The sequence below is a fragment of the Achroia grisella genome, unplaced genomic scaffold (assembly GCF_030625045.1).
Source record: "Achroia grisella isolate CSIRO2021 unplaced genomic scaffold, CSIRO_AGI_Agris_v1 utg38008, whole genome shotgun sequence".
Classification (NCBI taxonomy): domain Eukaryota; kingdom Metazoa; phylum Arthropoda; class Insecta; order Lepidoptera; family Pyralidae; genus Achroia; species Achroia grisella.
In genome coordinates, this window is record NW_026712830.1 from 9,305 (window position 1) to 36,852 (window position 27,548).

A 27,548-nucleotide genomic window follows, 5' to 3' on the forward strand; every position below is an offset into this window, starting at 1 on the left:
TACGAAAATGGCAGTCTAATTCATTACAAATCTTAACTGAAATTTCAGGTATTACAGAGGCTTCAAACAGTCTAGATTTTTTTGAAAAGAGTACTATTTCATGTAAAACGCTAGGTTTGCGTTGGTTATGCGATTCAGATACGTTAGTACTTTCTATCTATATAGATACAAACAAACAAATTACAAAACGCAATATCTTGTCAATTATTAGTCAGATTTTTAATCCGTTAGGTCTAGTCAGTCCGTGTATAGTAGAAGCCAAAATAATTATGCAAAAGCTATGGCTTAGTAAATATGATTGGGATGACATTATATCTGACGAGTTAAAAGGTCTCTGGCTTTCTTTAATAACAACCCTTCCCTGTCTAAATAACTTAAAAATACCTAGATGGGTATTATGTGACAATTATGTATGTAACGAAATACATGTTTTTACAGACGCGTCTGAGGCGGCATATGGTGCATGCATTTATATTCGTTCTACAGATAATAAAGGATTAGTTAAAGTCCAACTTCTAGTGTCAAAAAGTCGAGTGGCACCGGTTAAGCCCACTACAATACCACGTCTTGAGCTCTGTGGCGCCCTCTTAGGAACAAGATTGTGTACTAAAGTGATGAGTTCTCTTACTTTACCTATTAGTCATTGTCGGTTCTGGTGCGATTCGACAATAGTGTTGAGTTGGTTATCTATGGCAGCTAATACATTAAAACCCTTTGTACGCAATCGTGTACATGAAATACAGGAAAGTACAGCAGGGCATACGTGGAGTTATGTTCCGTCCACGGATAATCCGGCGGATTTTGTTTCTCGCGGGCTGAAGGCTGACCTAATCAGCAACTGTTCTTTATGGTGGTCAGGGCCGGAGTTTTTATTGTTAAATAAAAATGATTGGCCAAAAATGCCCAATCAAACTGTGAAACAAGATCCACCTGATGTAGTGTCATCGCATCGCTTTTCATCACTCGACCTTACATCAAATCCTCATTCACATGTATTAATAAAATCACAATATAATAATCAGTCATTATTTAAAACACTAATTCATAAATTTTCAAATTTTCATCGTTTGCATAGAGTAGTTGTTTATATACTAAGATTTGCTAACAATTTAAAAAGTAAAAACAATAAGTTGCATGGTTTTCTTACTAGTAAAGAACTTACTGATTCATTACAGCTTATTACAATCCATGCCCAAAAGGATATGTTTCCAATAGAACTTAGTTTACTTTCATCAAAAAAATCATTACCACGTAAAAATAGACTTGCATCTCTAAGTCTATTCGTAGATAATAATGGTATTATTCGCGTAGGCGGCAGACTAGACAATTCTCCCTACGACTATAATATAAAACATCCCATATTATTGTGTGCAAAACATCATTTCACTAAATTAATATTTATTAAATACCATAAAGAATTGTTACATGCTGGTCCCCAGCTTCTTTTAGCTAATATTCGACATACATATTGGCCTCTAGGAGGCAGAAATCTTTCTAAATTAGTAGTCAGGAATTGCATAAAATGCTTCAAAAATAAATGTTTAACAATACAACCTATTATGGGACAGTTACCGACATCAAGAACAAAATTAGAGTTTCCATTTTTACATTGCAGTGTCGACTATGCTGGGCCAGTGTTTATAGCTGACCGGAAAGGGCGAGGTTGCAAGCTTATAAAGTCATACCTGTGTATTTTTGTGTGTCTTGCAGTCAAAGCCGTGCACATCGAGCTCGTTACAGACCTATCTAAAGAAGGGTATATGTCTGCTTTAAACCGTTTTGTGGCTCGTCGAGGTAAACCTCAAAGTATCTTGTCTGACAACGGTACTAACTTTGTCGGCGCCTGCAACGAGCTACAAACGTTTTTACAGAAATCTGATATTTCATACGAGGTCACCCAACAAGGTATTGAGTTTGCATTCGCTCCTCCCTATTCACCACACTTTAATGGTATCGCTGAGGCAGCAGTCCGTTCCACCAAACATCATTTAAGGCGATTACTGCAAGTAGCTCATATTACGTATGAGGAGGAGATGGCAACATGTTTGACTCAAATTGTGGCAGTTTTAAACTCACGTCCATTAACCCCTATTTCCTCTGATCCTTTAGATTTAACAGCCCTAACTCCTTCACATTTTTTAATTGGACGACCACTAATGTCGGTTCCACATCCACAAGTAATTGACATCAAAATTGAGCGTCTGGAACGCTATCACAGGGTGCAGCACATCAAACAACATTTCTGGCAAAGATTTCACCTCGAGTATATTTCTCTACTCCAACAGAAAACCAAGTGGACGTCTTCAACTGGCCAGCTGTCTGCTGGAACACTCGTCCTAGTAAAGGATAGAGGACAATCCCTGGCATCGACGGGGCCGCACGCGTGGCCGAACTGAAGACTAAGAAGGGAACAATTTTGAGGGCTTTCAACAACCTCTGCCCTCTTCCTGTTTCTTGAATACTTCAACCCGAGGAGGATGTTCGAGCGCTATCGAAGATGAGCTATTGACAGCCGCTAGGCCGGGACACCTTTCACTTTGCCTTGCGCCTACGACGTCACCGCACGCGTACCTTATTAATTAGCTAATGTTCCTTGTAATATTATAACTCCTCGTATTAAATATAATAACTTACAGTCCACTACTTATTTTATTTACGAGTTATCATCAGTACTATAACACTAAAAGCAAAATAAGTATTTTCAAAATACTTTTTCAAAATAAATTACCTTTTGAGTTTTTGTCCAAAACTCAGATATTTTATTTATTTTAGGTATATGAATCATTACATAGTATAGTATAAAACAAAGTCGCTGTCGCATCTAACCAGTACATAAATAAAGATAGAAGACTTTTTGGCTCTGAATATATTTCAAAAATCAATTACTTGTGTTAATTCAATTTATATACTCGTTCTTATTTCATAGTACTTGTTTTCATCCGAATATATACAGATACCGTAACGGTCTATTAATTATGAATTTATTATACCTAACCTAGATATTTTATTTTGACGAGACTCCGTGTAGTAGTAGTATCCGATAAGGGTATGCGAACCCTAAGTATTATTTCAAAATGACCAGTAATTTCCAAACGGATGCTCAAGGTTCGATTCCCGCCACCGATTTTTTTTTTTGTTATTTTTTTTTGTTTTGTCTTTATTTTATATTTTAAATTAACTATTTTAATAATTAAATGAATTTAATCGAACAAAACGTTGTTAAGTAATAAATTAATTTTAATTTACATTACCTATTATACTTACTAAATTGTAAAGCAGCTAACAATTATAGTAAAATCTTATAAATAATTAACACAACAAGTAAAACATTTTAAATGTATTTTCTTTATTATTACAAAATATTTTTTATGCATAATATAATAGTTAATATCACTTAAAATTAATTTAATACTTAACAACGTTTTTATCGATTAAATTCATTTAATTATTAAAATAGGTAATTTTAAATATTACTTTAAAAAAAACAAAAAAAAAAGCCAATGGTAGGAATCGAACCCGGGATGGCTGTGTGGTAAGTTGGTACACAGGTACATTCCTATCTAGTAAAATTAATTTAATACTTAACTACTTTTTTATTATAAATTAATAATCGTATAAATTAAATTAAAAAAAAAAAAAAAAAAAAAAAAAAAATAAATTATTTTATTTATTTGGTTTTTATAAAAGTAAACGGACGGAAAGAAATTCGAACTCGGAGTGTCTGTGTGGTAAATTGGTACACAGGTACACTACTAACTAGGCCATATTGGTGTTGGTTGTTATGGTGAAAAAACTGGTATATACATATATAAGTTACACGTACAATTTCAAAGACTTATTTCTTCAAAACTACTGGCCATTCTGAAATAAAACTTTAGGGTTTGTATATGTAATGTTTGCATATAAAATATGATTAAAGGTTACTAGTGTATTTACACTTTTACTGAACAAACAGAGTTGTTTAATACTGAAAATATTGTGTGGAAGGCATCAATTACTTTCAGTGCATTTATAGCTTTGCTCTTTTCCTAATTATTATTATTAAGTTTTAAAGTGGTTGAATTTTACGTAAGGGGTATTTATACATTATTTCTAATTTACCATTTATTTTAAGTTTTTTAAACTCTATTCATCGAGACCAATCTAATGAGTCCAAACACGATATTTCTGCTGTAAGTTTTCGAAGAGTATGTTCATCATCTGATAATACTGGTGCCAGCATGAAGTCAAGGTTAACAGATAACTAATTACTTTTATTTCGTCAAAATCTTTAGATTACGTATAATAAATTCATAATATCGCTACCTATTCAAATCAAAACAAGTATTAGGTACTTCATGTACTAGTATATAAAGTCATCAACACACAAGTAAATGATTTTTAAATATAATCAGAGCCAAAAAATCTTTGTGCATTTAAAAAATTTTGCCGATACGGATTCACTATTGCAGGAAATTGTTGAAAAAATATATATCGAGTATAGGTATCTACTACTATCGACGAATACATTTGGCAACAACGCATGGTCTCGGCCGGAACGGCAACATCGCATATTAGAATACAAAGATAGTGGTAGAAAGAGAGAGACAGTGGAATCAGCAATATCTACGGATCGTGGCTGGATCAACTAAGTGTGCAAGTGTATATATATATATATATATATATATAAATATCCCCTTGGGCACTTTGTGGCTCAGACGTGCCGTATAGGTAGTTTTTTGTTGATCCTTTTTCACTTGTTGATCCGGAGGCCTTTTGTTGATCTAATGCCAGATGACCATATGTAAATGTTGCTCCGTTTTGAGCCACAACTGTCACGACGAGTAATAATAATAATTAAGTGATTTATACACGATTTTATACAAATCCACCTTTTTGGCATACGAGCAGTTCTTGATCCTATTCAAACGGGCCAATCAGGGTGCAGCATTTGCCAAGGGCTTCCTCATTGGCACGTTTGGGCTACTACATTATGTCTACAGTAACTTAATAATGTCTAGCTAGTATTTCAAGAATAATAGTCTATCTAATCTAAATATTTATAGAAATCAGTCTGGAGTAACGTGACTCCAGATCAAACCTCAATACTTGTTATTTTTTGGACGGGAATCTTTTCTTTTGTAACAACGTTACTGAGCGAATAAAGAGAAGACGCAACGGCGGATCCAGGGGGGAGCGTCATGGAGGTCATGGGAGTCATGGGGGCGTCATGACTCCCCCCCCCCCCCCCCTTAGCCCAGAACTTAGGTAGACCACTAATTGAACTAAAAAATAATGAAACAGCAAATTTTTTTGCACGATCGGAGTGTTGGTGCAGTAGTATTAATTATAATTAAACATTGTTACTTAAAACATAACAGTTAAAGTACTATAACACTAAAAGCAAAATAGGTATTTTCAAAATACTTTTTCAAAATAAATTACCCTTTGAGTTTTTGTCCAAACCTCAGATATTTTATTTATTTTAGGTATATCAATCAATACATAGTATAGCATAGTACAGTCTGTCTGTCTGTCTGTTTGTTCCGGCTAATCTCTGAAATAGCTGGACCGATTTTGACGGGACTTTTTTTGGCAAGTAGCTGATGTAATAAGGAGTAACTTACGCTACTGTTATTTTAGAAAAATAAAATAAAATTTCACGCGGACGAAGTCGCTGGGGCCAGCTAGTCTATAGATATACCGAGATTTAATGTTTAAGTTGCTATTATGTTATTGACAAAATTTTACTGTAATGTTACTATTACGTTATCCTACACAATTTGTATTATTTTGGATGAATAAATAAATAAATAAATAATAATCTATACATTTATACATTTAATAAAAATTGGAGTGTCTGTTTGTAATATTGAAAAAACCGTTTTTTACTACATGCATATGAATATATATAAGGTACATATACCAAAATAACTATTTTTATAATTTTAGTCTGTCTGTCTGTCTGTCTGTTTGTTCCGGCTAATCTCTGAAATGGCTGGACCGATTTTGACGGTACTTTCTTTGACAGGTAGCTGATTTATAAGGAGTAACTTAGGTTACTTTTATTTTAGAAAAATAAAGTTAAATTCCACGCGGACGAAGTCGCGGGAACACCTTGTTTTTAATAAAAACATCTTTTTTGTGGTACTTGAGAATGTTGAAGCCTGTTGTTTGTAATATTGAAATAACTGTTTTTTACTACTTGCATATGAATATAAATACGGTACATACACCAAAATAACATATTTTACAATTTTTGTCTGTCTGTCTGTTTGTTCCGGCTAATCTCTGAAATGGCTGGACTGATTTTGACGGGACTTTTTTGGCAGGTAGCTGATGTAATAAGGAGTAACTTAGGCTACTTTTATTTTAGAAAAATAAAGTTAAAAACCACGTGGACGAAGTCGCGGGAACAGCTAGTGTATAATATATTAGAGATACCTACGTGTTTTTTTATTGATGACTAGCTGTACACGGGATTTCGTCCGTGTTGAATTTAACTTTATTTTTCTAAAATATAAGAAGTTAAATTCCACGCGGACGAAGTCGGGTGTACAGCTAGTTGTCGGTAGTCTAGCGATTTAGCTAGCACACTGCTTTGATTCCTGCTTGGTGGTCCAGGGTTCGATTCCTCGCACGCTGCAAACATTTGTATTCATGAGTATGATTGTTTGTAACGGTCTGGGTGTTTTCTATGTATAGATAATATATATGTATTTACGAAAAAAAAATCTTTGTATTTATATCAGTTGTCTAGTACCCATAACATAATCTTCAGCTAGCTTAACTTGGGTCTAGATGAAGCTGTGTGAATTGTCCTGAGATTACTATTATTACTATAATAAATCTTTTCAAATCAGCCGATGTTTATTTTTGCCATAATACGTGCTGTTACCATGTGATAATATTACGTACGTACTTATTAAACTATTAACTTATTATTAAATTATTAACTATTTATACTGTTTTAAATGTGATGCGTTCATTATTTATATTTCCTTTGAATTAAAGACAAATGTATATATATATATATATATATATATATATATATATATTTATATACACTTGCACACTTAGTTGATCCAGCCACGATCCGTAGATATTGCTGATCCACTGTCTCTCTCTTTCTATCACTATCTTTGTATTCTAATATGCGATGTTGCCGTTCCGGCCGAGACCATGCGTTGTTGCCAAATGTATTCGTCGATAGTAGTAGATACTTATACTCGATATATATTTTTTCAACAATTTCCTGCAATAGTGAATCCGTATCGGCATTTTTTTTAAATGCACAAAGATTTTTTGGCTCTGAATATATTTAAAAATCATTTACTTGTGTGTTGATGAATTTATATACTAGTACATGAAGTACCTAATACTTGTTTTGATTTGAATAGGTAGCGATATTATGAATTTATTATACGTAATCTAAAGATTTTGACGAAATAAAAGTAATTAGTTATCTGTTAACCTTGACTTCATGCTGGCACCAGTATTATCAGATGATGAACATACTCTTCGAAAACTTACAGCAGAAATATCGTGTTTGGACTCATTAGATAGGTCTCGATGAATAGAGTTTAAAAAACTTAAAATAAATGGTAAATTAGAAATAATGTATAAAAACCCCTTACGTAAAATTCAACCACTTTAAACTTAATAATAATAATAATTAGGAAAAGAGAAAAGCTATACATGCACTGAAAGTAATTGATGCCTTCCACACAATATTTTCAGTATTAAACAACTCTGTTTGTTCAGTAAAAGTGTAAATACACTGGTAACCTTTAATCATATTTTATATGCAAACATTACATATACAAACACTAAAGTTTTATTTCAGAATAGCCAGTAGTTTTCAAGAAATAAGTCTTTGAAATTGTACGTGTAACTTATATATATACCTACTAGTTTTTTCACCATAACAAACAACACCAATATGACCTAGTTAGTAGTTTACCTGTGTACCAATTAATAATAATAGTAATCTCAGGACAATTCATACAGCTTCATCTAGACCCAAGTTAAGCTAGCTGAAGATTATGTTATGGGTACTGATATAAATACAAAGATTTTTTTCGTAAATACATATATATTATCTATACATAGAAAACACCCAGACCGTTACAAACAATTTAATAATAAGTTAATAGTTTAATAAGTACGTACGTAATATTATCACATGGTAACAGCACGTATTATGGCAAAAATAAACATCGGCTGATTTGAAAAGATTTATTATAGTAATAATAGTAATCTCAGGACAATTCACACAGCTTCATCTAGACCCAAGTTAAGCTAGCTGAAGATTATGTTATGGGTACTGATATAAATACAACGATTTTTTTTCGTAAATACATATATATTATCTATACATAGAAAACACCCAGACCGTTACAAACAATCATACTCATGAATACAAATGTTTGCAGCGTGCGAGGAATCGAACCCTGGACCACCAAGCAGGAATCAAAGCAGTGTGCTAGCTAAATCGCTAGACTACCGACAACTAGCTGTACACCCGACTTCGTCCGCGTGGAATTTAACTTCTTATATTTTAGAAAAATAAAGTTAAATTCAACACGGACGAAATCCCGTGTACAGCTAGTCATCAATAAAAAAACACGTAGGTATCTCTAATATATTATACACTAGCTGTTCCCGCGACTTCGTCCACGTGGTTTTTAACTTTATTTTTCTAAAATAAAAGTAGCCTAAGTTACTCCTTATTACATCAGTTACCTGCCAAAAAAAGTCCCGTCAAAATCGGTCCAGCCATTTCAGAGATTAGCCGGAACAAACAGACCGACGGACAAAAATTGTAAAATATGTTATTTTGGTGTATGTACCGTATTTATATTCATATGCAAGTAGTAAAAAACGGTTATTTCAATATTACAAACAACAGGCTTCAACATTCTCAAGTACCACAAAAAAGATGTTTTTTTATCAAATAAACAGTTTTTATTAAAAACAAGCTGTTCCCGCGACTTCGTCCGCGTGGAATTAACTTTATTTTTCTAAAATAAAAGTAGCCTAAGTTACTCCTTATAAATCAGCTACCTGCCAAAAAAAGTACCGTCAAAATCGGTCCAGCCATTTCAGAGATTAGCCGGAACAAACAGACCGACAGACAGACAGACAAAAATTATAAAAATTGTTATTTTGGTATATGTACCTTATATATATTCATATGCATGTAGTAAAAAACGGTTTTTTTCTATATTACAAACAGACACTCCAATTTTTATTAAATGTATAGATGTATAGATTATTATTTATTTATTTATTTATTCATCCAAAATAATACAAATTGTGTAGGATAACGTAATAGTAACATTACAGTAAAATTTTGTCAACAACATAATAGCAACTTAAACATTAAATCTCGGTATATCTATAGATTAGCTGGCCCCAGCGACTTCGTCCGCGTGAAATTTTATTTTATTTTTCTAAAATAACAGTAGCGTAAGTTACTCCTTATTACATCAGCTACTTGCCAAAAAAAAGTCCCGTCAAAATCGGTCCAGCTATTTCAGAGATTAGCCGGAACAAACAGACAGACAGACAGACAAAACTTGTAAAATATGTTATTTTGGTGTATGTACCGTATTTATATTCATATGCAAGTAGTAAAAAACGGTTATTTCAATATTACAAACAGACACTCCAATTTTATTTACATGTATAGATGTATAGATTAAAAAAAAAGTAACAGTCATAAGGCTAGTCGTATGCCTAATATATATAATAATGTAATAAATTCATTTAAACAGAAATTGCGGGAACATTATTTAAATTTGTAACTTTTTTACTGTCCTTCTCCTTTTTTCACATCTTTCTGTTATATCCATATAGTTCTCTCTATATTTTCTGTTTTTCTTACTTTCAATTTGAGACTGTACTTATAATTTGATTATCGGATCATTATGTATTTACTTATATATAATATTTATACATTTATGGGTTATATTTACATATATATTTATGTATGTATATTGTTATTTTTTTATAGAAATGTATATTTTGCTTATCTTTATTATCTTTATAAATCTTTTTTTGACATTTCTTATTTATATTAGTGCACCGCCAATAATCTTTCGCTGCACCACTCATGGTTGCCTGGTAAATAACGCGGCAAAATATTAAGTCCGCCACATGTACAAATTTTTTTGTGCATTAAAGTTAAAGAAATAAAAAAATACAATACTGTTTAATGAAAATGCGTGTTGTCTTGTGCTTTGAGATGTATCAAAATAAGGTCAACAAAAAAGTCCGTGATGGTATATGTCTATCTCTTAAGGATAACCAACAATAACCATTTTTTATCTTTTACATTTTACGGGATTTTTTTTTATCGTATGTTTCCCTTAAAATCATGTAAACTATGTTATTATGTCATAATCTAAAGAAATAATAATATTTTATAGTGACATATCCACTATAAAATACCAAAAAGTAGCAATGTAATTCGTTACGCGCGAATCAGGTGTTATAAGGTCAAAGGTCGGTGCACCCCGCGTATTTGATAAATAGTGCTTCTCTGGATGTCTTTAAGAGAAAATGGCAGTATGTACGTGTATATGTACAAGTCCTTAAGTGTTAAGTTTTTCAAATGTACAATAAAGAATAAATATTTTTAAGTACAGTACTTACGTACATTAATATAATACCTACTTTTTACTTGTATCTATTGTTATCAAAATTAAATTATAAGTTCTTAACTTGACCACGACTATGTGACCCTCTCATGGCGCCAAAACGAGTGAAAAATGAACAGCATACGACGACGACGCAGTACCTATAGAGTGGAGCAACTGCTTATTCAGTTTTATTCAACTATTTAGTCCCTCCACCGTTACAATGAATGGAGGCGGATATTACAATGTACGTAGCATTGCGAATATAAAATATCTAGATTAGGTATAATAAATTCATAATTCATAGGCCGTTACGGTATCAGAGCCAAAGTCTTCTTTCTTTGTTTATGTACTGTTAGATGCGACAGCGACTTTGTTTTTATATTACTATGTAATTATTGATATACCTAAAATAAATAAAATATCTGAGGTTTGGACAAAAATTCAAAAGGTACTTAATTTTTAAAAAGTATTTTGAAAATACCTATTTTGCATTTAGTATTTGAAATACAAAACACAAAACTATTTTTGTTTTTAGAGTGACATTTCTATGAATTCACTGTCGATAGCGAGCGGTGCGATGGAAAAAGATAACCGTTTATAAAAATATAATAAATAACCCTGGACAATTAACACAGACTGATACTGAACTGATATAAATATATATTTTTATTTTGTAAATACATATATAATATACATATAAAACACCCAGACCGATGAAAACAATCGATGACCGATGAGTACAAATGTTTGCATCGTGCGAGAAATCGAACCCGCGACCATCGGATGTAAAGCGGTGTGACCACCGAGGCAGTCGAAATATATAAATAATCTTATGAATTTAATTTATTCTAATTTGTTTGTGTGCGCGGGGTGCGGTGTACGGTGCTCCCCCCTGCCTCCACCGTTGCTGGAGCTTGCATGTATGGAGCATTGCGAATATAAAATATCTACATTAGTAAATTAATAAATTCATAATTGATAGACCGTTACGGTATCTATATATATTCGGATTAAAATAAGTATCGCAGTAAGGACCAGTATATAAAGTGATCAACACAATTAATTGATTTTTGAAATATATATACAGAGCCAAAAAGTCTTTGTGTATTCAAAAAATATCTAATTTGTTTGTGTGCGCGGGGTGCGGTGTACGGTGCAGGGGGGACCCTGCCTCCACCGTTGCTGGAGCTTGCATGTATGGAGCATTGCGAATATAAAATATCTACATTAGTAAATTAATAAAGTCATAATTGATAGACCGTTACGGTATCTATATATATTCGGATGAAAATAAGTATCGCAGTAAGGACGAGTATATGAAAGTGATCAACATAATTAATTGATTTTTGGAATATATTCAGAGCCAAAAAGTCTTTGTGTATACCAAAAATTTAGCCGTTCGGAGCCATTCAGTCACGAATTATTAGTAAAAAAAGTGTCGAGTATATCGTACTATCGACGAATATATATGGCCGCATCGCAAAATAGAATGCGACGTTGCCATACCGCCTGAGATATACGCGATAGGAGTCAAGTTATTCAGTGCAAAAGGTGGAATCAGCAAGTGTTTAGGTTGTGGCGTGATCAACAAAGTGTTTATATAAAGAGGTGTTTATATATATATATATATATATATAAATATCCCCTTGGGCACTTTGTGGCTCAGACGTGCCGTATAGGTAGTTTTTTGTTGATCCTTTTTCACTTGTTGATCCGGAGGCCTTTTGTTGATCTAATGCCAGATGACCATATGTAAATGTTGCTCCGTTTTGAGCCACAACTGTCACGACGAGTAATAATAATAATTAAGCGATTTATACACGATTTTATACAAATCCACCTTTTTGGCATACGACCACTTCTTGATCCAATTCAAACGGGCCAATCAGGGTGCAGCATTTGCCAAGGGCTTCCTCATTGGCACGTTTGGGCTACTACATTATGGCTACAGTAACTTAATAATGTCTAGCTAGTATTTCAAGAATAATAGTCTATCTAATCTAAATATTTATAGAAATCAGTCTGGAGTAACGTGACTCCAGATCAAACCTCAATACTTGTTATTTTTTGGACGGGAATCTTTTCTTTTGTAACAACGTTACTGGGCGAATGAAGAGAAGACGTAACGGCGGATCCAGGGGGTAGCGTCATGGAGGTCTTGGGAGTCATGGGGGGTCATAACTCTCCTCCCCATTAGGATTTAGGTAGACTACTAATTGAACTAAAAAATAATGAAACAGCTAAATTTTTTGCACGATCGGAGTGTTGGTGCAGTGGTATTAATTATAATTAAACATTGTTACTTAAAATATAACAGTTAAGGTACTATAACACTAAAAGCAAAATAAGTATTTTCAAAATACCTTTACAAAAAAAAATTACTTTTTGAGTTTTTGTCCAAACCTCAGATATTTTATTTATTTTAGGTATATCAATCATTACATAGTATAGTATAGTATAAAACAAAGTCGCTGTCGCATCTAACAAGTACATAAATAAAGAAAGAAGACTTTTTGGCTCTGAATATATTTCAAAAATCAATTACTTTTGTTAATCAATTTATATACTCGTTCTTAATTCATAGTACTTGTTTTGATCCGAATATATACAGATACCGTAACGGTCTATTAATTATGAATTTATTATACCTAACCTAGATATTTTATTTTGACGAAACTCCGTGTAGTATCCGATAAGGGTATGCGAACCCTAAGTATTATTTCAAAATGGCCAGTAATTTCGAAGAAATAAGCCTTTGAATTTCAAATCAACTTACCAAACGGACGCTCAAGGTTCGATTCCCGCCATAGAATTTTTTTTATTATTTTTTTTGTTTTGACTTTATTTTATATTTTAAATTAACTATTTTAATAATTAAATGAATTTAATCGAACAAAAAGTTGTCAAGTATTAAATAAATTTTAATTTACATTAACTATTATACTTTCTAAATTGTAAAGCAGCTAACAATTATAGTAAGATCTTATAAATAATTAACACAACAACATTTCAAATGTATTTTCTTTATTATTACAAAATATTGTTTGTGCATGCTATAATAGTTAATGTCACTTAAAATTTATTTAATATTTAACAACTTATTTTTATCGAATAAATTCATTTAATTATTAAAATAGTTATTTTTAAATATTACTTTAAAAAAAAACAAAAAAAAGTCAATGGTGGGAATCGAACCCGGGGTGTCTGTGTGGTAAGTTGGTACACAGGTACACTCCTAACTAGTAAAATTAATTTAATACTTAACTACGTTTTTCTCGTATAAATTAATTTAATTATTAAAATATTAAATTAAAAATAATCAAAAAGAAGTAAATAACAATAGTCAATGGTGGGAATCGAACCCGGGATGTCTGTGTAGTAAGTTGGTACACAGGTACACTCCTAACTAGTAAAATTAATTTAATACTTAACTACGTTTTTCTCGTATAAATTAATTTAATTATTAAAATATTAAATTAAAAAAAAACAAAAAGAAGTAAATAACAATAGTCAATGGTGGGAATCGAACCCGGGGTGTCTGTGTGGTAAGTTGGTACACAGGTACACTCCTAACTAGTAAAATTAATTTAATACTTAACTACGTTTTTATTATAAATTAATAATCGTATAAATTAAATTAATTATTAAAATATTAAATTAAGAAAAAAAAAACAAAAAAATTAATAATAAAAAAAAAGTGTAGGATTGGAACTCAGAGTATCTGTGTGGTATATTGGTACACTGGTACACTACTAACTAGGCCATATTGGTGTTGTTTGTTATGGTGAAAAAACTAGTATATATATAAGTTACACGTACAATTTCAAAGACTTATTTCTTCAAAACTACTGGCTATTCTGAAATAAAACTTTAGGGTTTGTATATGTAATGTTTGCATATAAAATATGATTAAAGGTTACCAGTGTATTTACACTTTTACTGAACAAACAGAGTTGTTTAGTACTGAAAATATTGTGTGGAAGCCATCAATTACTTTCAGTGCACTTATAGCTTTGATCTTTTCCTAATTATTATTATTAAGTTTTAAAGTGGTTGAATTTTGCGTAGAGTGTTTTTATACGTTATTTCTAATTTACCATTTATTTTAAGTTTTTTAAACTCTATTCATCGAGACCAATCTAATGAGTCCAAACACGATATTTCTGCTGTAAGTTTTCGAAGAGTATGTTCATCATCTGATAATACTGGTGCCAGTATGAAGTCAAGGTTAACAGATAACTAATTACTCTTATTTCGTCAAAATCTTTAGATTACGTATAATAAATTCATAATATCGCTACCTATTCGAATCAAAACAAGTATTTTAGGTACTTCATGTACTAGTATATAAATTCATCAACACACAAGTAAATGATTTTTTAAATATATTCAGAGCCAAAAAGTTTTTGTGCATTTAAAAAATTTTGCTGATACGGAGTCACTAATGCAGGAAATTGTTGAAAACATATATATCGAGTACAGGTACTATCGACGAATACTTTATCTAGGGAACACGCGGGAACGCGGAACGGCAACATGTTGCCGTTCCGCCACGATACCGTTATAGTGGTAGAAAGAGAGAGACAGTGGAGTCAGCAAATGTATCTACGGGTCGTGGCTGGATCAACATAAATGTGCAAAAAAGTGCGCGTATATATATATATATATATACACTTGTCTTTAATTCAAAGGAAATATAAATAATGAACGCATCACATTTAAAACAGTAATAAGTACGTAATATTATCACATTATCAAACAGTAAGTACGTAATATTATCACATGGTAACAGCACGTATTATGGCAAAAATAAACATCGGCTGATTTGAAAAGATTTATTATAGTAATAATAGTAATCTCAGCACAATTCACACAGCTTCATCTAGACCCAAGTTAAGCTAGCTGAACATTGTGTTATGGGTACCAGACAACTGATACAAATACAAAGATTTTTTTCGTAAATTAATATATATTATCTATACATAGACAACACCCAGACCGTTACAAACAATCATACTCATGAATACAAATGTTTGCAGCGTGCGAGGAATCGAACCCTCGACCACCAAGCAGGAATCAAAGCGGTGTGCTAGCTAAATCGCTAGACTACCGACAACTAGCTGTACACGCGACTTCGTTCGCGTGGAATGTAACTTCTTAAATAATAGTTTTTGACTACGAGCATATGAATATAAATACGGTACATGTACTAAAATTTATTTTTATACAATTTTTGTCTGTCTGTCTGTCTGTTTGTTCCGGCTAATCTCTGAAATGGCTGGACCGATTTTGATGGGACCTTTTTTGACAGGTAGCTGATGTAATAAGGAGTAACTTAGGCTACTTTTATTTTAGAAAAATAAAATAAAATTTCACGCGGACAAAGTCGCTGGGGCCAGCTAATCTATAGATATACCGAGATGATTAAGTTACTATTATGTTGTTGACAAAATTTTACTGTAATGTTACTATTACATTATCCTACACAATTTGTATTATTTTGGATGAATAAATAAATAAATAAATCATATTAGGCATACGACTAGCCTTATGACTGTTACTTTTTTTAAATCTATACATATAAATTAAATTGGAGTGTCTGTTTGTAATATGTAACGTATTTATATTCATATGCAAGTAGTAAAAAACGTTTATTTCAATATTACAAACAGACACTCCAATTTTATTTACATGTATAGATGTATAGATTAAAAAAAGTAACAGTCATAAGGCTAGTCGTATGCCTAATATATATAATAATGTAATAAATTCATTTAAACAGAAATTGCGGGAACATTATTTAAATTTGTAACTTTTTTACTGTCCTCCTTTTTTCACATCTTTCTATTATATCCCTATAGTTCTCTCTATATTTTCTGTTTTTATTACTTTCAATTTGAGACTGTACTTATAATTTGATTATCGGATCATTATGTATTTATTTATACATTTTTTTTTTTTATAGAAATTTATATTTTGCTTATCTTTATTATCTTTATAAATCTTTTTTTGACATTTCTTATTTATATTAGTGCACCGCCAATAATCTTTCGCTGCACCACTCATGGTTGCCTGGTAAATAACGCGGCAAAATATTAAGTCCGCCACATGTACAAATTTTTTTGTGCATTAAAGTTAAAGAAATAAAAAAAATACAATACTGTTTAATGAAAATGCGTATTGTCTAGTGCTTTGAGATGTATCAAAATAAGGTCAACAAAAAAGTCCGTGATAACCAAAAATAACCATTTTTTATCTTTTACATTTTACGGGATTTTTTTTTTATCGTATGTTTCCCTTAAAATCATGTAAACTATGTTATTATGTCATAATCTAAAGAAATAATAATATTTTATAGTGATATATCCACTATAAAATACCAAAAAGTAGCAATGTAATTCGTTACGCGCGAATCAGCTGTTATAAGGTCAAAGGTCGGTGCACCCCGCGTATTTGATAAATAGTGCTTCTCTGGATGTCTTTAAGAGAAAATGGCAGTATGTACGTGTATATGTACAAGTCCTTAAGTGTTAAGTTTTTCAAATGTACAATAAAGAATAATTATTTTTAAGTACAGTACTTTCGTACATTAATATAATACCTACTTTTTACTTGTATCTATTGTTATCAAAATTAAATTATAAGTTCTTAACTTGACCACGACTATGTGACCCTCTCTTGGTGCCAAAACGAGTGAAAAAATGAACAGCATACGACGACGACGCAGTACCTGTAGAGTGGAGCAACTGCTTATTCAGTTTTATTCAACTATTTAGTCCCGCCACCGTTACAATGAATGGAGACGGATATTACAATGTATGTAGCATTGCGAATATAAAATATCTAGATTAGGTATAATAAATTCATAATTGATAGGCCGTTACGGTATCAGAGCCAAAAAGTCTTCTTTCTTTATTTATCTACTGTTAGATGCGAAAGCGACTTTGTTTTATACTACACTATGTAATGATTGATATATCTAAAACAAATAAAATGTCTGAGGTTTGGACAAAAATTCAAAAGGTACTTTATTTTGAAAAAGTATTTTGAAAATACCTATTTTGCATTTAGTATTTGAAATACAAAACACAAAACTATTTTTGTTTTTAGAGTGACATTTCTATGAATTCACTGTTGATAGCGAGCGGTGCGATGGAAAAAGATAACCGTTTATAAAAATATAATAAATAACCCTGGACAATTAACACAGACTGATACTGAACTGATATAAATAGATATTTTTATTTTGTAAATACATATATAATATACATATAAAACACCCAGACCGATGAAAACAATCGATGACCGATGAGTACAAATGTTTGCATCGTGCGAGAAATCGAACCCGCGACCATCGGATGTAAAGCGGTGTGACCACCGAGGCAGTCGAAATATATAAATAATCTTATGAATTTAATTTATTCTAATTTGTTTATATGCGCGGGGTGCGGTGTACGGTGCTCCCCCCTGCCTCCACCGTTGCTGGAGCTTGCATGTATGGAGCATTGCGAATATAAAATATCTAGATTAGTAAATTCATAATTGATAGACCGTTACGGTATCTATATATATTCGGATTAAAATAAGTATCGCAGTAAGGACCAGTATATAAAGTGATCAACACAATTAACTGATTTTTGAAATCTATATACAGAGCCAAAAAGTCTTTGTGTATTCAAAAAATATCTAATTTGTTTGTGTGCGCGGGGTGCGGTGTACGGTGCAGGGGGGACCCTGCCTCCACCGTTGCTGGAGCTTGCATGTATGGAGCATTGCGAATATAAAATATCTACATTAGTAAATTAATAAATTCATAATTGATAGACCGTTACGGTATCTATATATATTCGGATGAAAGTAAGTATCGCAGTAAGGACGAGTATATAAAGTGATCAACATAATTAATTGATTTTTGGAATATATTCAGAGCCAAAAAGTCTTTGTGTATACCAAAAATTTAGCCGTTCGGAGCCATTCAGTCACGAATTATTAGTAAAAAAAGTGTCGAGTATATCGTACTATCGACGAATATATATGGCCACATCGCAAAATAGAATGCGACGTTGCCATACCGCCTGAGATATACGCGATAGGAGTCAAGTTATTCAGTGCAAAAGGTGGAATCAGCAAGTGTGTAGGTTGTGGCGTGATCAACAAAGTGCCCAAAGAGGTGTTTATATATATATATATATACATTTGTCTTTAATTCAAAGGAAATATAAATAATGAACGCATCACATTTAAAACAGTAATAAGTACGTACGTAGTATTATCACGTGGTAACAGCACGTATTATGGCATAAATAAACATCGGCTGATTTGAAAAGATTTATTATAGTAATAATAGTAATCTCAGGACAATTCACACAGCTTCATCTAGACCCAAGTTAAGCTAGCTGAAGATTATGTTATGGGTACTAGACAACTGATATAAATACAAAGATTTTTTTTTCGTAAATACATATATATTATCTATACATAGAAAACACCCAGACCGTTACAAACAATCATACTCATGAATACAAATGTTTGCAGCGTGCGAGGAATCGAACCCTCGACCACCAAGCAGGAATCAAAGCGGTGTGCTAGATAAATCGCTAGACTACCGACAACTAGCTGTACACGCGACTTCGTCCGCGTGGAATTTAACTTCTTATATTTTAGAAAAATAAAGTGAAATTCCACACCGACGAAATCCCGTGTACAGCTAATCATCAATAAAAAACACGTAGGTATCTCTAATATATTATACACTAGCTGTTCCCGCGACTTCGTCCACGTGGTTTTTAACTTTATTTGTCTAAAATAAAAGTAGCCTAAGTTACTCCTTATTACATCAGCTACCTGCCAAAAAAAGTCCCGTCAAAATCGGTCCAGCCATTTCAGAGATTAGCCGGAACAAACAGACAGACAGATAAAAATTGTAAAATATGTTATTTTGGTGTATGTACCGTATTTATATTCATATGCAAGTAGTAAAAAACGGTTATTTCAATATTACAAACAACAGGCTTCAACATTCTCAAGTACCACAAAAAATATGTTTTTTCTATCAAATAAACCGTTTTTATTAAAAACAAGCTGTTCCCGCGACTTCGTCCGCGTGGAATTTAACTTTATTTTTCTAAAATAAAAGTAGCCTAAGTTACTCCTTATAAATCAGCTACCTGCCAAAAAAAGTACCGTCAAAATCGGTCCAGCCATTTCAGAGATTAGCCGGAACAAACAGACCGACAGACAGACAGACAAAAATTATAAAAATTGTTATTTTGGTATATGTACCTTATATATATTCATATGCATGTAGTAAAAAACGGTTATTTCAATATTATAAACAGACACTCCAATTTTATTTATATGTATAGATTATTATTTATTTATTTATTTATTCATCCAAAATAATACAAATTGTGTAGGATAACATAATAGTAACATTACAGTAAAATTTTGTCAACAACATAATAGCAACTTAAACATTAAATCTCGGTATATTTATAGACTAGTTGGCCCCAGCGACTTCGTCCGGGTGAAATTTTATTTTATTTTTCTAAAATAATAGTAGCGTAAGTTACTCCTTATGACATCAGCTACTTGCCAAAAAAAGTCCCGTCAAAATCGGTCCAGCTATTTCAGAGATTAGCCGGAACAAACAGACAGACAGACAGACAAAACTTGTAAAATATGTTATTTTGGTGTATGTACCGTATTTATATTCATATGCAAGTAGTAAAAAACGGTTATTTCAATATTACAAACAGACACTCCAATTTTATTTACATGTATAGATGTATAGATTAAAAAAAAAGTAACAGTCATAAGGCTAGTCGTATGCCTAATATATGTAATAATGTAATAAATTCATTTAAACAGAAATTGCGGGAACATTATTTAAATTTGTAACTTTTTTACTGTCCTTCTCCTTTTTTCACATCTTTCTGTTATATCCCTATAGTTCTCTCTATATTTTCTGTTTTTCTTACTTTCAATTTGAGACTGTACTTATAATTTGATTATCGGATCATTATGTATTTATTTATATAGAATATTTATACATTTATGGGTTATATTTATGTATGTATATTGTTATTTTTTTATAAAAATGTGTATTTTGCTTTGTATTTATATATCTTTTTTTGACATTTCTTATTTATATTAGTGCACCGCCAATAATCTTTCTCTGCACCACTCATAGTTGCCTGGTAATTAACGAGGCAAGATATTAAGTCCACCGCATGTACGAATTTTTTTGTGCATTAAAGTTAAATAAATAAATAAAAATACAATACTGTTTAATGAAAATGCGTATTGTCTAGTGCTTTGAGATGTATCAATATAAGGTCAACAAAAAAGTCCGTGATGGTATATGTCTATCTCTTAAGGATAACCAACAATAACCATTTTTTATCTTTTACATTTTACGGGATTTTTTTTTATCGTATGTTTCCCTTAAAATAATGTAAACTATGTTATTATGTCATAATCTAAAGAAATAATAATATTTTATAGTGAAATATCCACTATAAAATACCAAAAAGTAGCAATGTAATTCGTTACGCGCGAATCAGCTGTTATAAGGTCAAAGGTCGGTGCACCCCGCGTATTTGATAAATAGTGCTTCTCTGGATGTCTTTAAGAGAAAATGGCAGTATGTACGTGTATATGTACAAGTCCTTAAGTGTTAAGTTTTTCAAATGTACAATAAAGAATAAATATTTTTAAGTACAGTACTTACGTACATTAATATAATACCTACTTTTTACTTGTATCTATTGTTATCAAAATTAAATTATAAGTTCTTAACTTGACCACGACTATGTGACCTTCTCTTGGCGCCAAAACGAGTGAAAAAATGAACAGCATACGACGACGACGCAGTACCTATAGAGTGGAGCAACTGCTTATTCAGTTTTATTCAACTATTTAGTCCCTCCACCGTTACAATGAATGGAGGCGGATATTACAATGTATGTAGCATTGCGAATATAAAATATCTAGATTAGGTATAATAAATTCATAATTGATAGACCGTTACGGTATCAGAGCCAAAAAGTCTTCTTTCTTTATTTATGTACTGTTAGATGCGACAGCGACTTTGTTTTATACTACACTATGTAATGATTGATATACCTAAAATAAATAAAATATCTGAGGTTTGGACAAAAATTCAAAAGGTACTTTATTTTGAAAATACCTATTTTGCATTTAGTATTTGAAATACAAAACACAAAACTATTTTTGTTTTTAGAGTGACATTTCTATGAATTCACTGTCGATAGCGAGCGGTGCGATGGAAAAAGATAACCGTTTATAAAAATGTAATAAATAACCCTGGACAATTAACACAGACTGATACTGAACTGATATAAATAGATATTTTTATTTTGTAAATACATATATAATATACATATAAAACACCCAGACCGATACAAACAATCATACTCATGAATACAAATGTTTGTGCCGTGCGAGGAATCGAACCCGCAACCATCGGATGTAAAGCGGTGTGACCACCGGGGCAGTCGAAATATATGAATATTCTTATGAATTTAATTTATTCTAATTTGTTTGTGTGCGTGGGGTGCGATGTACGGTGCTCCCCCTGCCTCCGTTGCTGGAGCTTGCATGTATGGAGCATTGCGAATATAAAATATCTAGATTAGTAAATTAATAAATTCATAATTGATAGACCGTTACGGTATCTATATATATTCGGATCAAAATAAGTATCGCAGTAAGGACGAGTATATAAAGTGATCAACACAAGTAATTGATTTTTAAAATATATTCAGAGCCAAAAAGTCTTTGTGTATTCAAAAAATGTAGCCGTTTGGAGCCAGTCATGCACGAATTATTATTAAAAAATGTATCGAGTACATCGTACTATCGACGAATATATATGGCCACATCACAAAATAGAATGTTTATATATATATATATATATAAACACCTCTTTGGGCACTTTGTTGATCACGCCACAAGCCAAACACTTGCTGATTCCACCTTTTGCACTGAATAACTTGACTCCTATCGCGTATATCTCAGGCGGTATGGCAACGTCGCATTCTATTTTGCGATGTGGCCATATATATTCGTCGATAGTACGATATACTCGACACATTTTTTACTAATAATTCGTGACTGAATGGCTCCAAACGGCTAAATTTTTGGTATACACAAAGACTTTTTGGCTCTGAATATATTTCAAAAATCAATTAATTGTATTGATCACTTTATATACAGGTCCTTACTGCGATACTTATTTTGATCCGAATATATATAGATACCGTAACGGTCTATCAATTATGAATTTATTAATTTACTAATGTAGATATGTTTGTGGGGTACACAATTAAAAGGTCTTCGATTTTCTAAATGTGTGGACTGTATTTCAATTTGTTTCTTATTCTATGGGTCGGCCGGCCGGAGTGGGGTTTTCTTGGTCGTTGCGCCGGCGGTGGTTCTTCGTCGGTGGCGTATGCGTAAGAGAGCGCGATCGAGAACCAACCCGCCTTTTACGGGCGCCCGAGCGCGTCCTTCCCCACCCCCGCCGAGCCGTGCGCGTCGGCCGTCCCACCCACCCGACAAATCCAGCACATGTCGGTGACCGACGGGCCGGAACAGCGAATACGCACACATTTAAAATTAAATACAATAGTAACAATACAAAAAACTACAAAAAACCACGTGCGACTAAATGCCACATGTTCAGGCTACACTAAAGCTGTGATCCCTAAGAATTTACACAATGGGCGGACATAGAATTCACAGTATCTATGCCGCTACAAAGGGTATATGGTACAAACAATAGTCTAACCTAAACAATAGTCAAAACACTGGAAAAATACAAATTTATACACAAATTTATTTACATATTTTCGATGCCGACTCGTGGTCCGCAACAGCCTCCCCCCGGCGCAGATCTTCGCAGCCCTTATCCCTAGGGAGGACCACCAGCCTTCGGGTCGGCCTTCGAAAAATTCCCTCGCGTTCGTCCGTCCGTCCGCGTTCACCGCAACGCCACTTGACCCATTTCCCCGCTTCGGCGGGGCGCTCCCGGCCCAGCTTCCATGCCCGTCGCCTGTATTCTTCTGCGAGCAGCAGCACCTGTGCCGGGGTCCTCCTCACTCGGTCATATGAGGAGAACCGCATTCTGTCCATTACGGGCTTTGCCTTCGCCCGGGCACGGGCTACTGTCTCTGCAGGGACGGGCTTGCTTTCCTTGGGTCGTTCTTTCTCTGGAGCGTATACAAGCGCCGGCCCGACGGATCTGTCGGCGGCGGTCCGTATTGTATATCTCGCGCGGGTCGCGTCGTTAGTTACGTCGTGGGCGGTCGGTACCCAGCGCCACTGTGTTGGTTCTGTATGTTCGGCGCTTTCTGCCATCCGGCGGGCCGCGTGTGGATTGTATCGAGCGGTGTCGTTCCTAGTCCAATGTAGCGTCTTCTTCGAGACCGTCCATAGGAAGACTTCGGCCGCGCGACGACGTCCTTTCAGTACGTCAGCGGCCAGTCGGGGTCCTACCAGGCTCGCCTGAAGCTCCATCCGGGGTATAATCTGCGCTTTCATGGGCGCTACCCTCGCTTTGGCTGCTACCAGGACGACGTTAACGCTACGATCCTCGCGTTCCGTCCTCCAATACGCGGCTGTGGCATATGCCTGTTCGCTTGCGTCCGTGAATACGTGCAGTTGCGACCGTTGGCTGTCGTTCGTGCCATACCATCGCGGCAATCTCAGGTCCTTCGGCGTCCTCGCTCGCTGGTCCTCACTCACATTCTCTAGCAGGCTCGGTCGGTTTGTATTCCAACCCGCCAGCGTGAATCCTATCCCGCCATGAACCTCTACTACCTCTCGTATGGCGCGGGCTGCTTCCTCTTCGGAGTCAAAGCTATCGACCCAGTCGTCCATGTAGTGGTTCCTTGTTATGGCGGTGTACGCTGACGGGTGCGACTCTCGGTGCTCTGCCGCGTTCCTGTCTCGAACGCTGTGTGCGATGAACGGTGAGCTCCGATGAACGGTCGCCGAAAATCATTGAGGTCATTACGTATTTCTGCGGCGGGTTAATCCTGTCATCTCCTCGCCACAGAAACTGTTGTGCTGCTCTATCTTCTTCCCGTATCTTAATCTGCAGGAACATCTCTCGTATGTCCGCCGTGATAGCTACGGGCTTCTCGCGGAAACGGTATAACACACCGTTAAGCGATCGTAGCATATCTGGCCCATCCAGCAGTACGTCGTTCAAGCACATTCCCTTCGAACGGGCCGCGGCGTCGAATACGAGTCGCAGTTTTCCGGGTTTATTCGGATTCGTCACTCCGAAATGGGGAAGGTACCACGCGCGGTCGTTGTTGAACCGGTCGTCGGTTACTTTCTCGGCGTAACCCTTGTCCAACAACTTGTTTATCTCCGCGGTATACGCCAGCCGGAATTCCGTAGAGCGATCCATCCGCCGCTCTATTCCCCTCAGTCGGCTCGCTGCCATGTCGTAGCTGGGAGGTAGAGCGACGTTATCTCTCTCCCACGGCAATCCTACGACGTATCGCCCATCCACTCTCGTCGCTGTGCGGTTGAATGTGGCGACGGCGCGCTCCTCCTTGGCAATGGGTAATCTCTTCGACGATATACCCAACGCGTCGATGTCGTAATGCGCTTTTATTATGCCCTCTATATGCCGCATGTCTGGCTCGGCGTTGCGCTGTGTCAACCGCACGTGGAGGACATGTTCCTCGTCTTCCACGACACTTCTGGGTACCGTTCCGTGGATGACCCATCCCAGTCGTGTCAGCGACGCTGCGGGTTGATTGTGCCTTCCTGTGAGCAGCTTCCGCGTAACAATCAGATGCCAGTTGTCTGACCCGATCAAGACCTTGGGTCTGGCATCTTCGTAGCACACTTGCTCGCAAGTGAGTTGTCGCAGGTGTCCGTACGCGAGTATTTCCGGGTTCACTCGCTGCGTTCCTAGGGTGAGATCCCGGATCGTACGCGCCCTCACCGAGTGTTCTTCGTCCGTATGGTGTCGCCCTCTGATGATGACATCAGCCACTCGGCTTGAGGCTTCGTGCCAGCTCGAGGCCGCTCCCTGAATTCTCAGAGATCGCGTCGGACCTTCGGCTCCGATCTGTTCTGCGATCTCCGCATCGATGAGTGTAACCGTCGAGCCTTCATCTAGCATCGCGTACGTCTCTACTTCGCGTCCCGTCTTGCCTTTCACGATGATGGGACACACCTTTAACAACACTTGGCTGTTCTCTGGCAAGCGTGCTGCGGCTGTAATCGCGGTGTCCTCTTGCCGCTTCGGCGGCTCTTCTGGGGGGTGCAGCAGGGCGTGGTGTGGCTTACGACACTCTCTCACACCACATTTGCGTGCCTTACACTTGAACCTTCTGTGCGTGCTGTTCATGCATTGGAAGCACATCTTATTTGTTTTCGCCCACTCCCATCTGTCCGATAACGACATGTCGTTCAGCTTCTTACACTTCGGCGTTACGTGTGCGGCGCCGCAACAGAGACATTCGGTACTCTGTTCGCTCTTTTCTACGGCGGCGTATACGGCCGCGCCACGATCCGTCATCTGTCGCCGAGGTGCCGACATCGTTGCTTTCGGTATGGGTTGCCTAGTGGGTTGCTTCGGGGGCTGCTTCGTGGGTAGCGCGCTCGTTCGTCTCGTTGGTGATGCTATTCGTAGATGTCGGGTCATGAGATCGGCTTCGCTCATTAAAAACTCTGCCATCTTGATGATCGTAGGTCTAGTGTCCTCCTTGTTTTTTTCAGCGTAGTGACACCAGTGGACCTGTAAGTGAGGGGTCAGCTTCTCTGACACTTCACTCTCAAGCGCGGGATTATGTAGGAATCTCGCCCCCCTGTCGATATCCGCGACGATGGTGGTGATGTTCTGTAGTTTAATGGCGAAGTCAATCACCTCTGTTGTCGATGTTCCTATTACCGGCATCCTTCTCAGATCTTTGAGGGCGCGGTCGATGATGGCCTCTGTCCGGCCGTACCGCTGCTCCAACGTCCTCATGATCTGCGACGGTTCTGTAGCGGATACGAGTAACGCTGCGACTGTCTCTCTCGCTTTTCCACGTAAGCAGGCCCTCAGCCTGGCCAGGTTCTCCGCTGGTGTGATCCTGTACGTCTTTGTAGACTGGTCTACGGCCGCCTTAAACGCTAGCCATTCACTTGCTTCGCCGCTGAAGATCGGGAGATCTTGGGCTTGCCTCGGCGCTACCCTATCCGCTCGTTCGTCCACAGCTCGTTCAATAGCTTTGGCCAACCGGGTGAATCCTTCTTGCATCCCGGCTTCAGGAGCGGGGGACCTCCGTCTTTGCTTCGGCGTCCTCGGCGGTGAAGCTTGCCTTTCTGTTGGCTCTTTCTGCGTAGGCGGTGGGGAATTAATTCTCTGCTCCCCCCGTACTTCGGTACGTTGAAACCAATCCGTTATACGTTGCAGGCCGGCACCTTCCTCGGAGCACACGCTATCTCTATCGGTCTCTTCATGTACCGCGGCGACATCGGCTGCCAACTTCTTTCTAATTAAATCAGCCTGTAATTTCGCCATCTGTAGCGCTGCCTCGTACTCCAGCCTCTTTAATTTAGCTATACCGCTAGCGGTAGAGCGGCGCGATCGCACCGACGCGGCCCGGGCCGGACGTACATCTGTCGTCGGCGGCTGCGACGGTGGCGCCGGTGCGGAGTCCGAGGTAAACGCGGCGCGGGCGGCTTGTGCCTGTGGCGCGCTCGACGGCGCGGCGGACGCGGACATCTGCGTGGTTTCTGAAGGGGACGCTTCTGTCTGTTCATTTTCCCGCGTGGTCTTTTTCTCTGCTCCCGGGGCTTGGCTTCTCGTAGTCGGCATCGTGTTCTGGCACTTGCAAGCCCCTAACCTACCGGTCCCTACCTACCTAACCGTCCCTAACAATCCCTCAG

At 36.0% G+C, this 27,548-nt stretch overlaps 1 protein-coding gene across 1 annotated transcript; it reads right to left on the reverse strand.

Moving 5' to 3' along the window:
* Positions 1 to 2,426: 2,426 nt before the first annotated feature.
* On the reverse strand, positions 2,427 to 27,477 carry LOC131844058 (uncharacterized). The gene is made up of 3 exons (XM_059192837.1): positions 24,713 to 27,477; positions 23,512 to 24,627; positions 2,427 to 2,571 (listed from the first exon to the last, which is right to left on the reverse strand). The coding sequence occupies exons 1-3, from the start codon at positions 27,475 to 27,477 to the stop codon at positions 2,427 to 2,429; spliced, it is 4,026 nt and encodes a 1,341-aa protein (XP_059048820.1).
* Between the last annotated feature and the right edge of the window lie 71 nt (positions 27,478 to 27,548).

Bases quoted from the DNA above. Each gene is read 5' to 3' on its own strand.
- LOC131844058 (XM_059192837.1), bottom strand. From the start codon at position 27,477: ATGCCGACTACGAGAAGCCAAGCCCCGGGAGCAGAGAAAAAGACCACG. The intron at 24,628-24,712 runs GTTTCTGTGGCG...CGTTCATCGGAG, and splicing joins GAAGATAGAGCAGCACAACA to CTCACCGTTCATCGCACACA. The intron at 2,572-23,511 runs GTCGGCATCGAA...CTAATTAATAAG, and splicing joins GAGGCTGTTGCGGACCACGA to GTACGCGTGCGGTGACGTCG.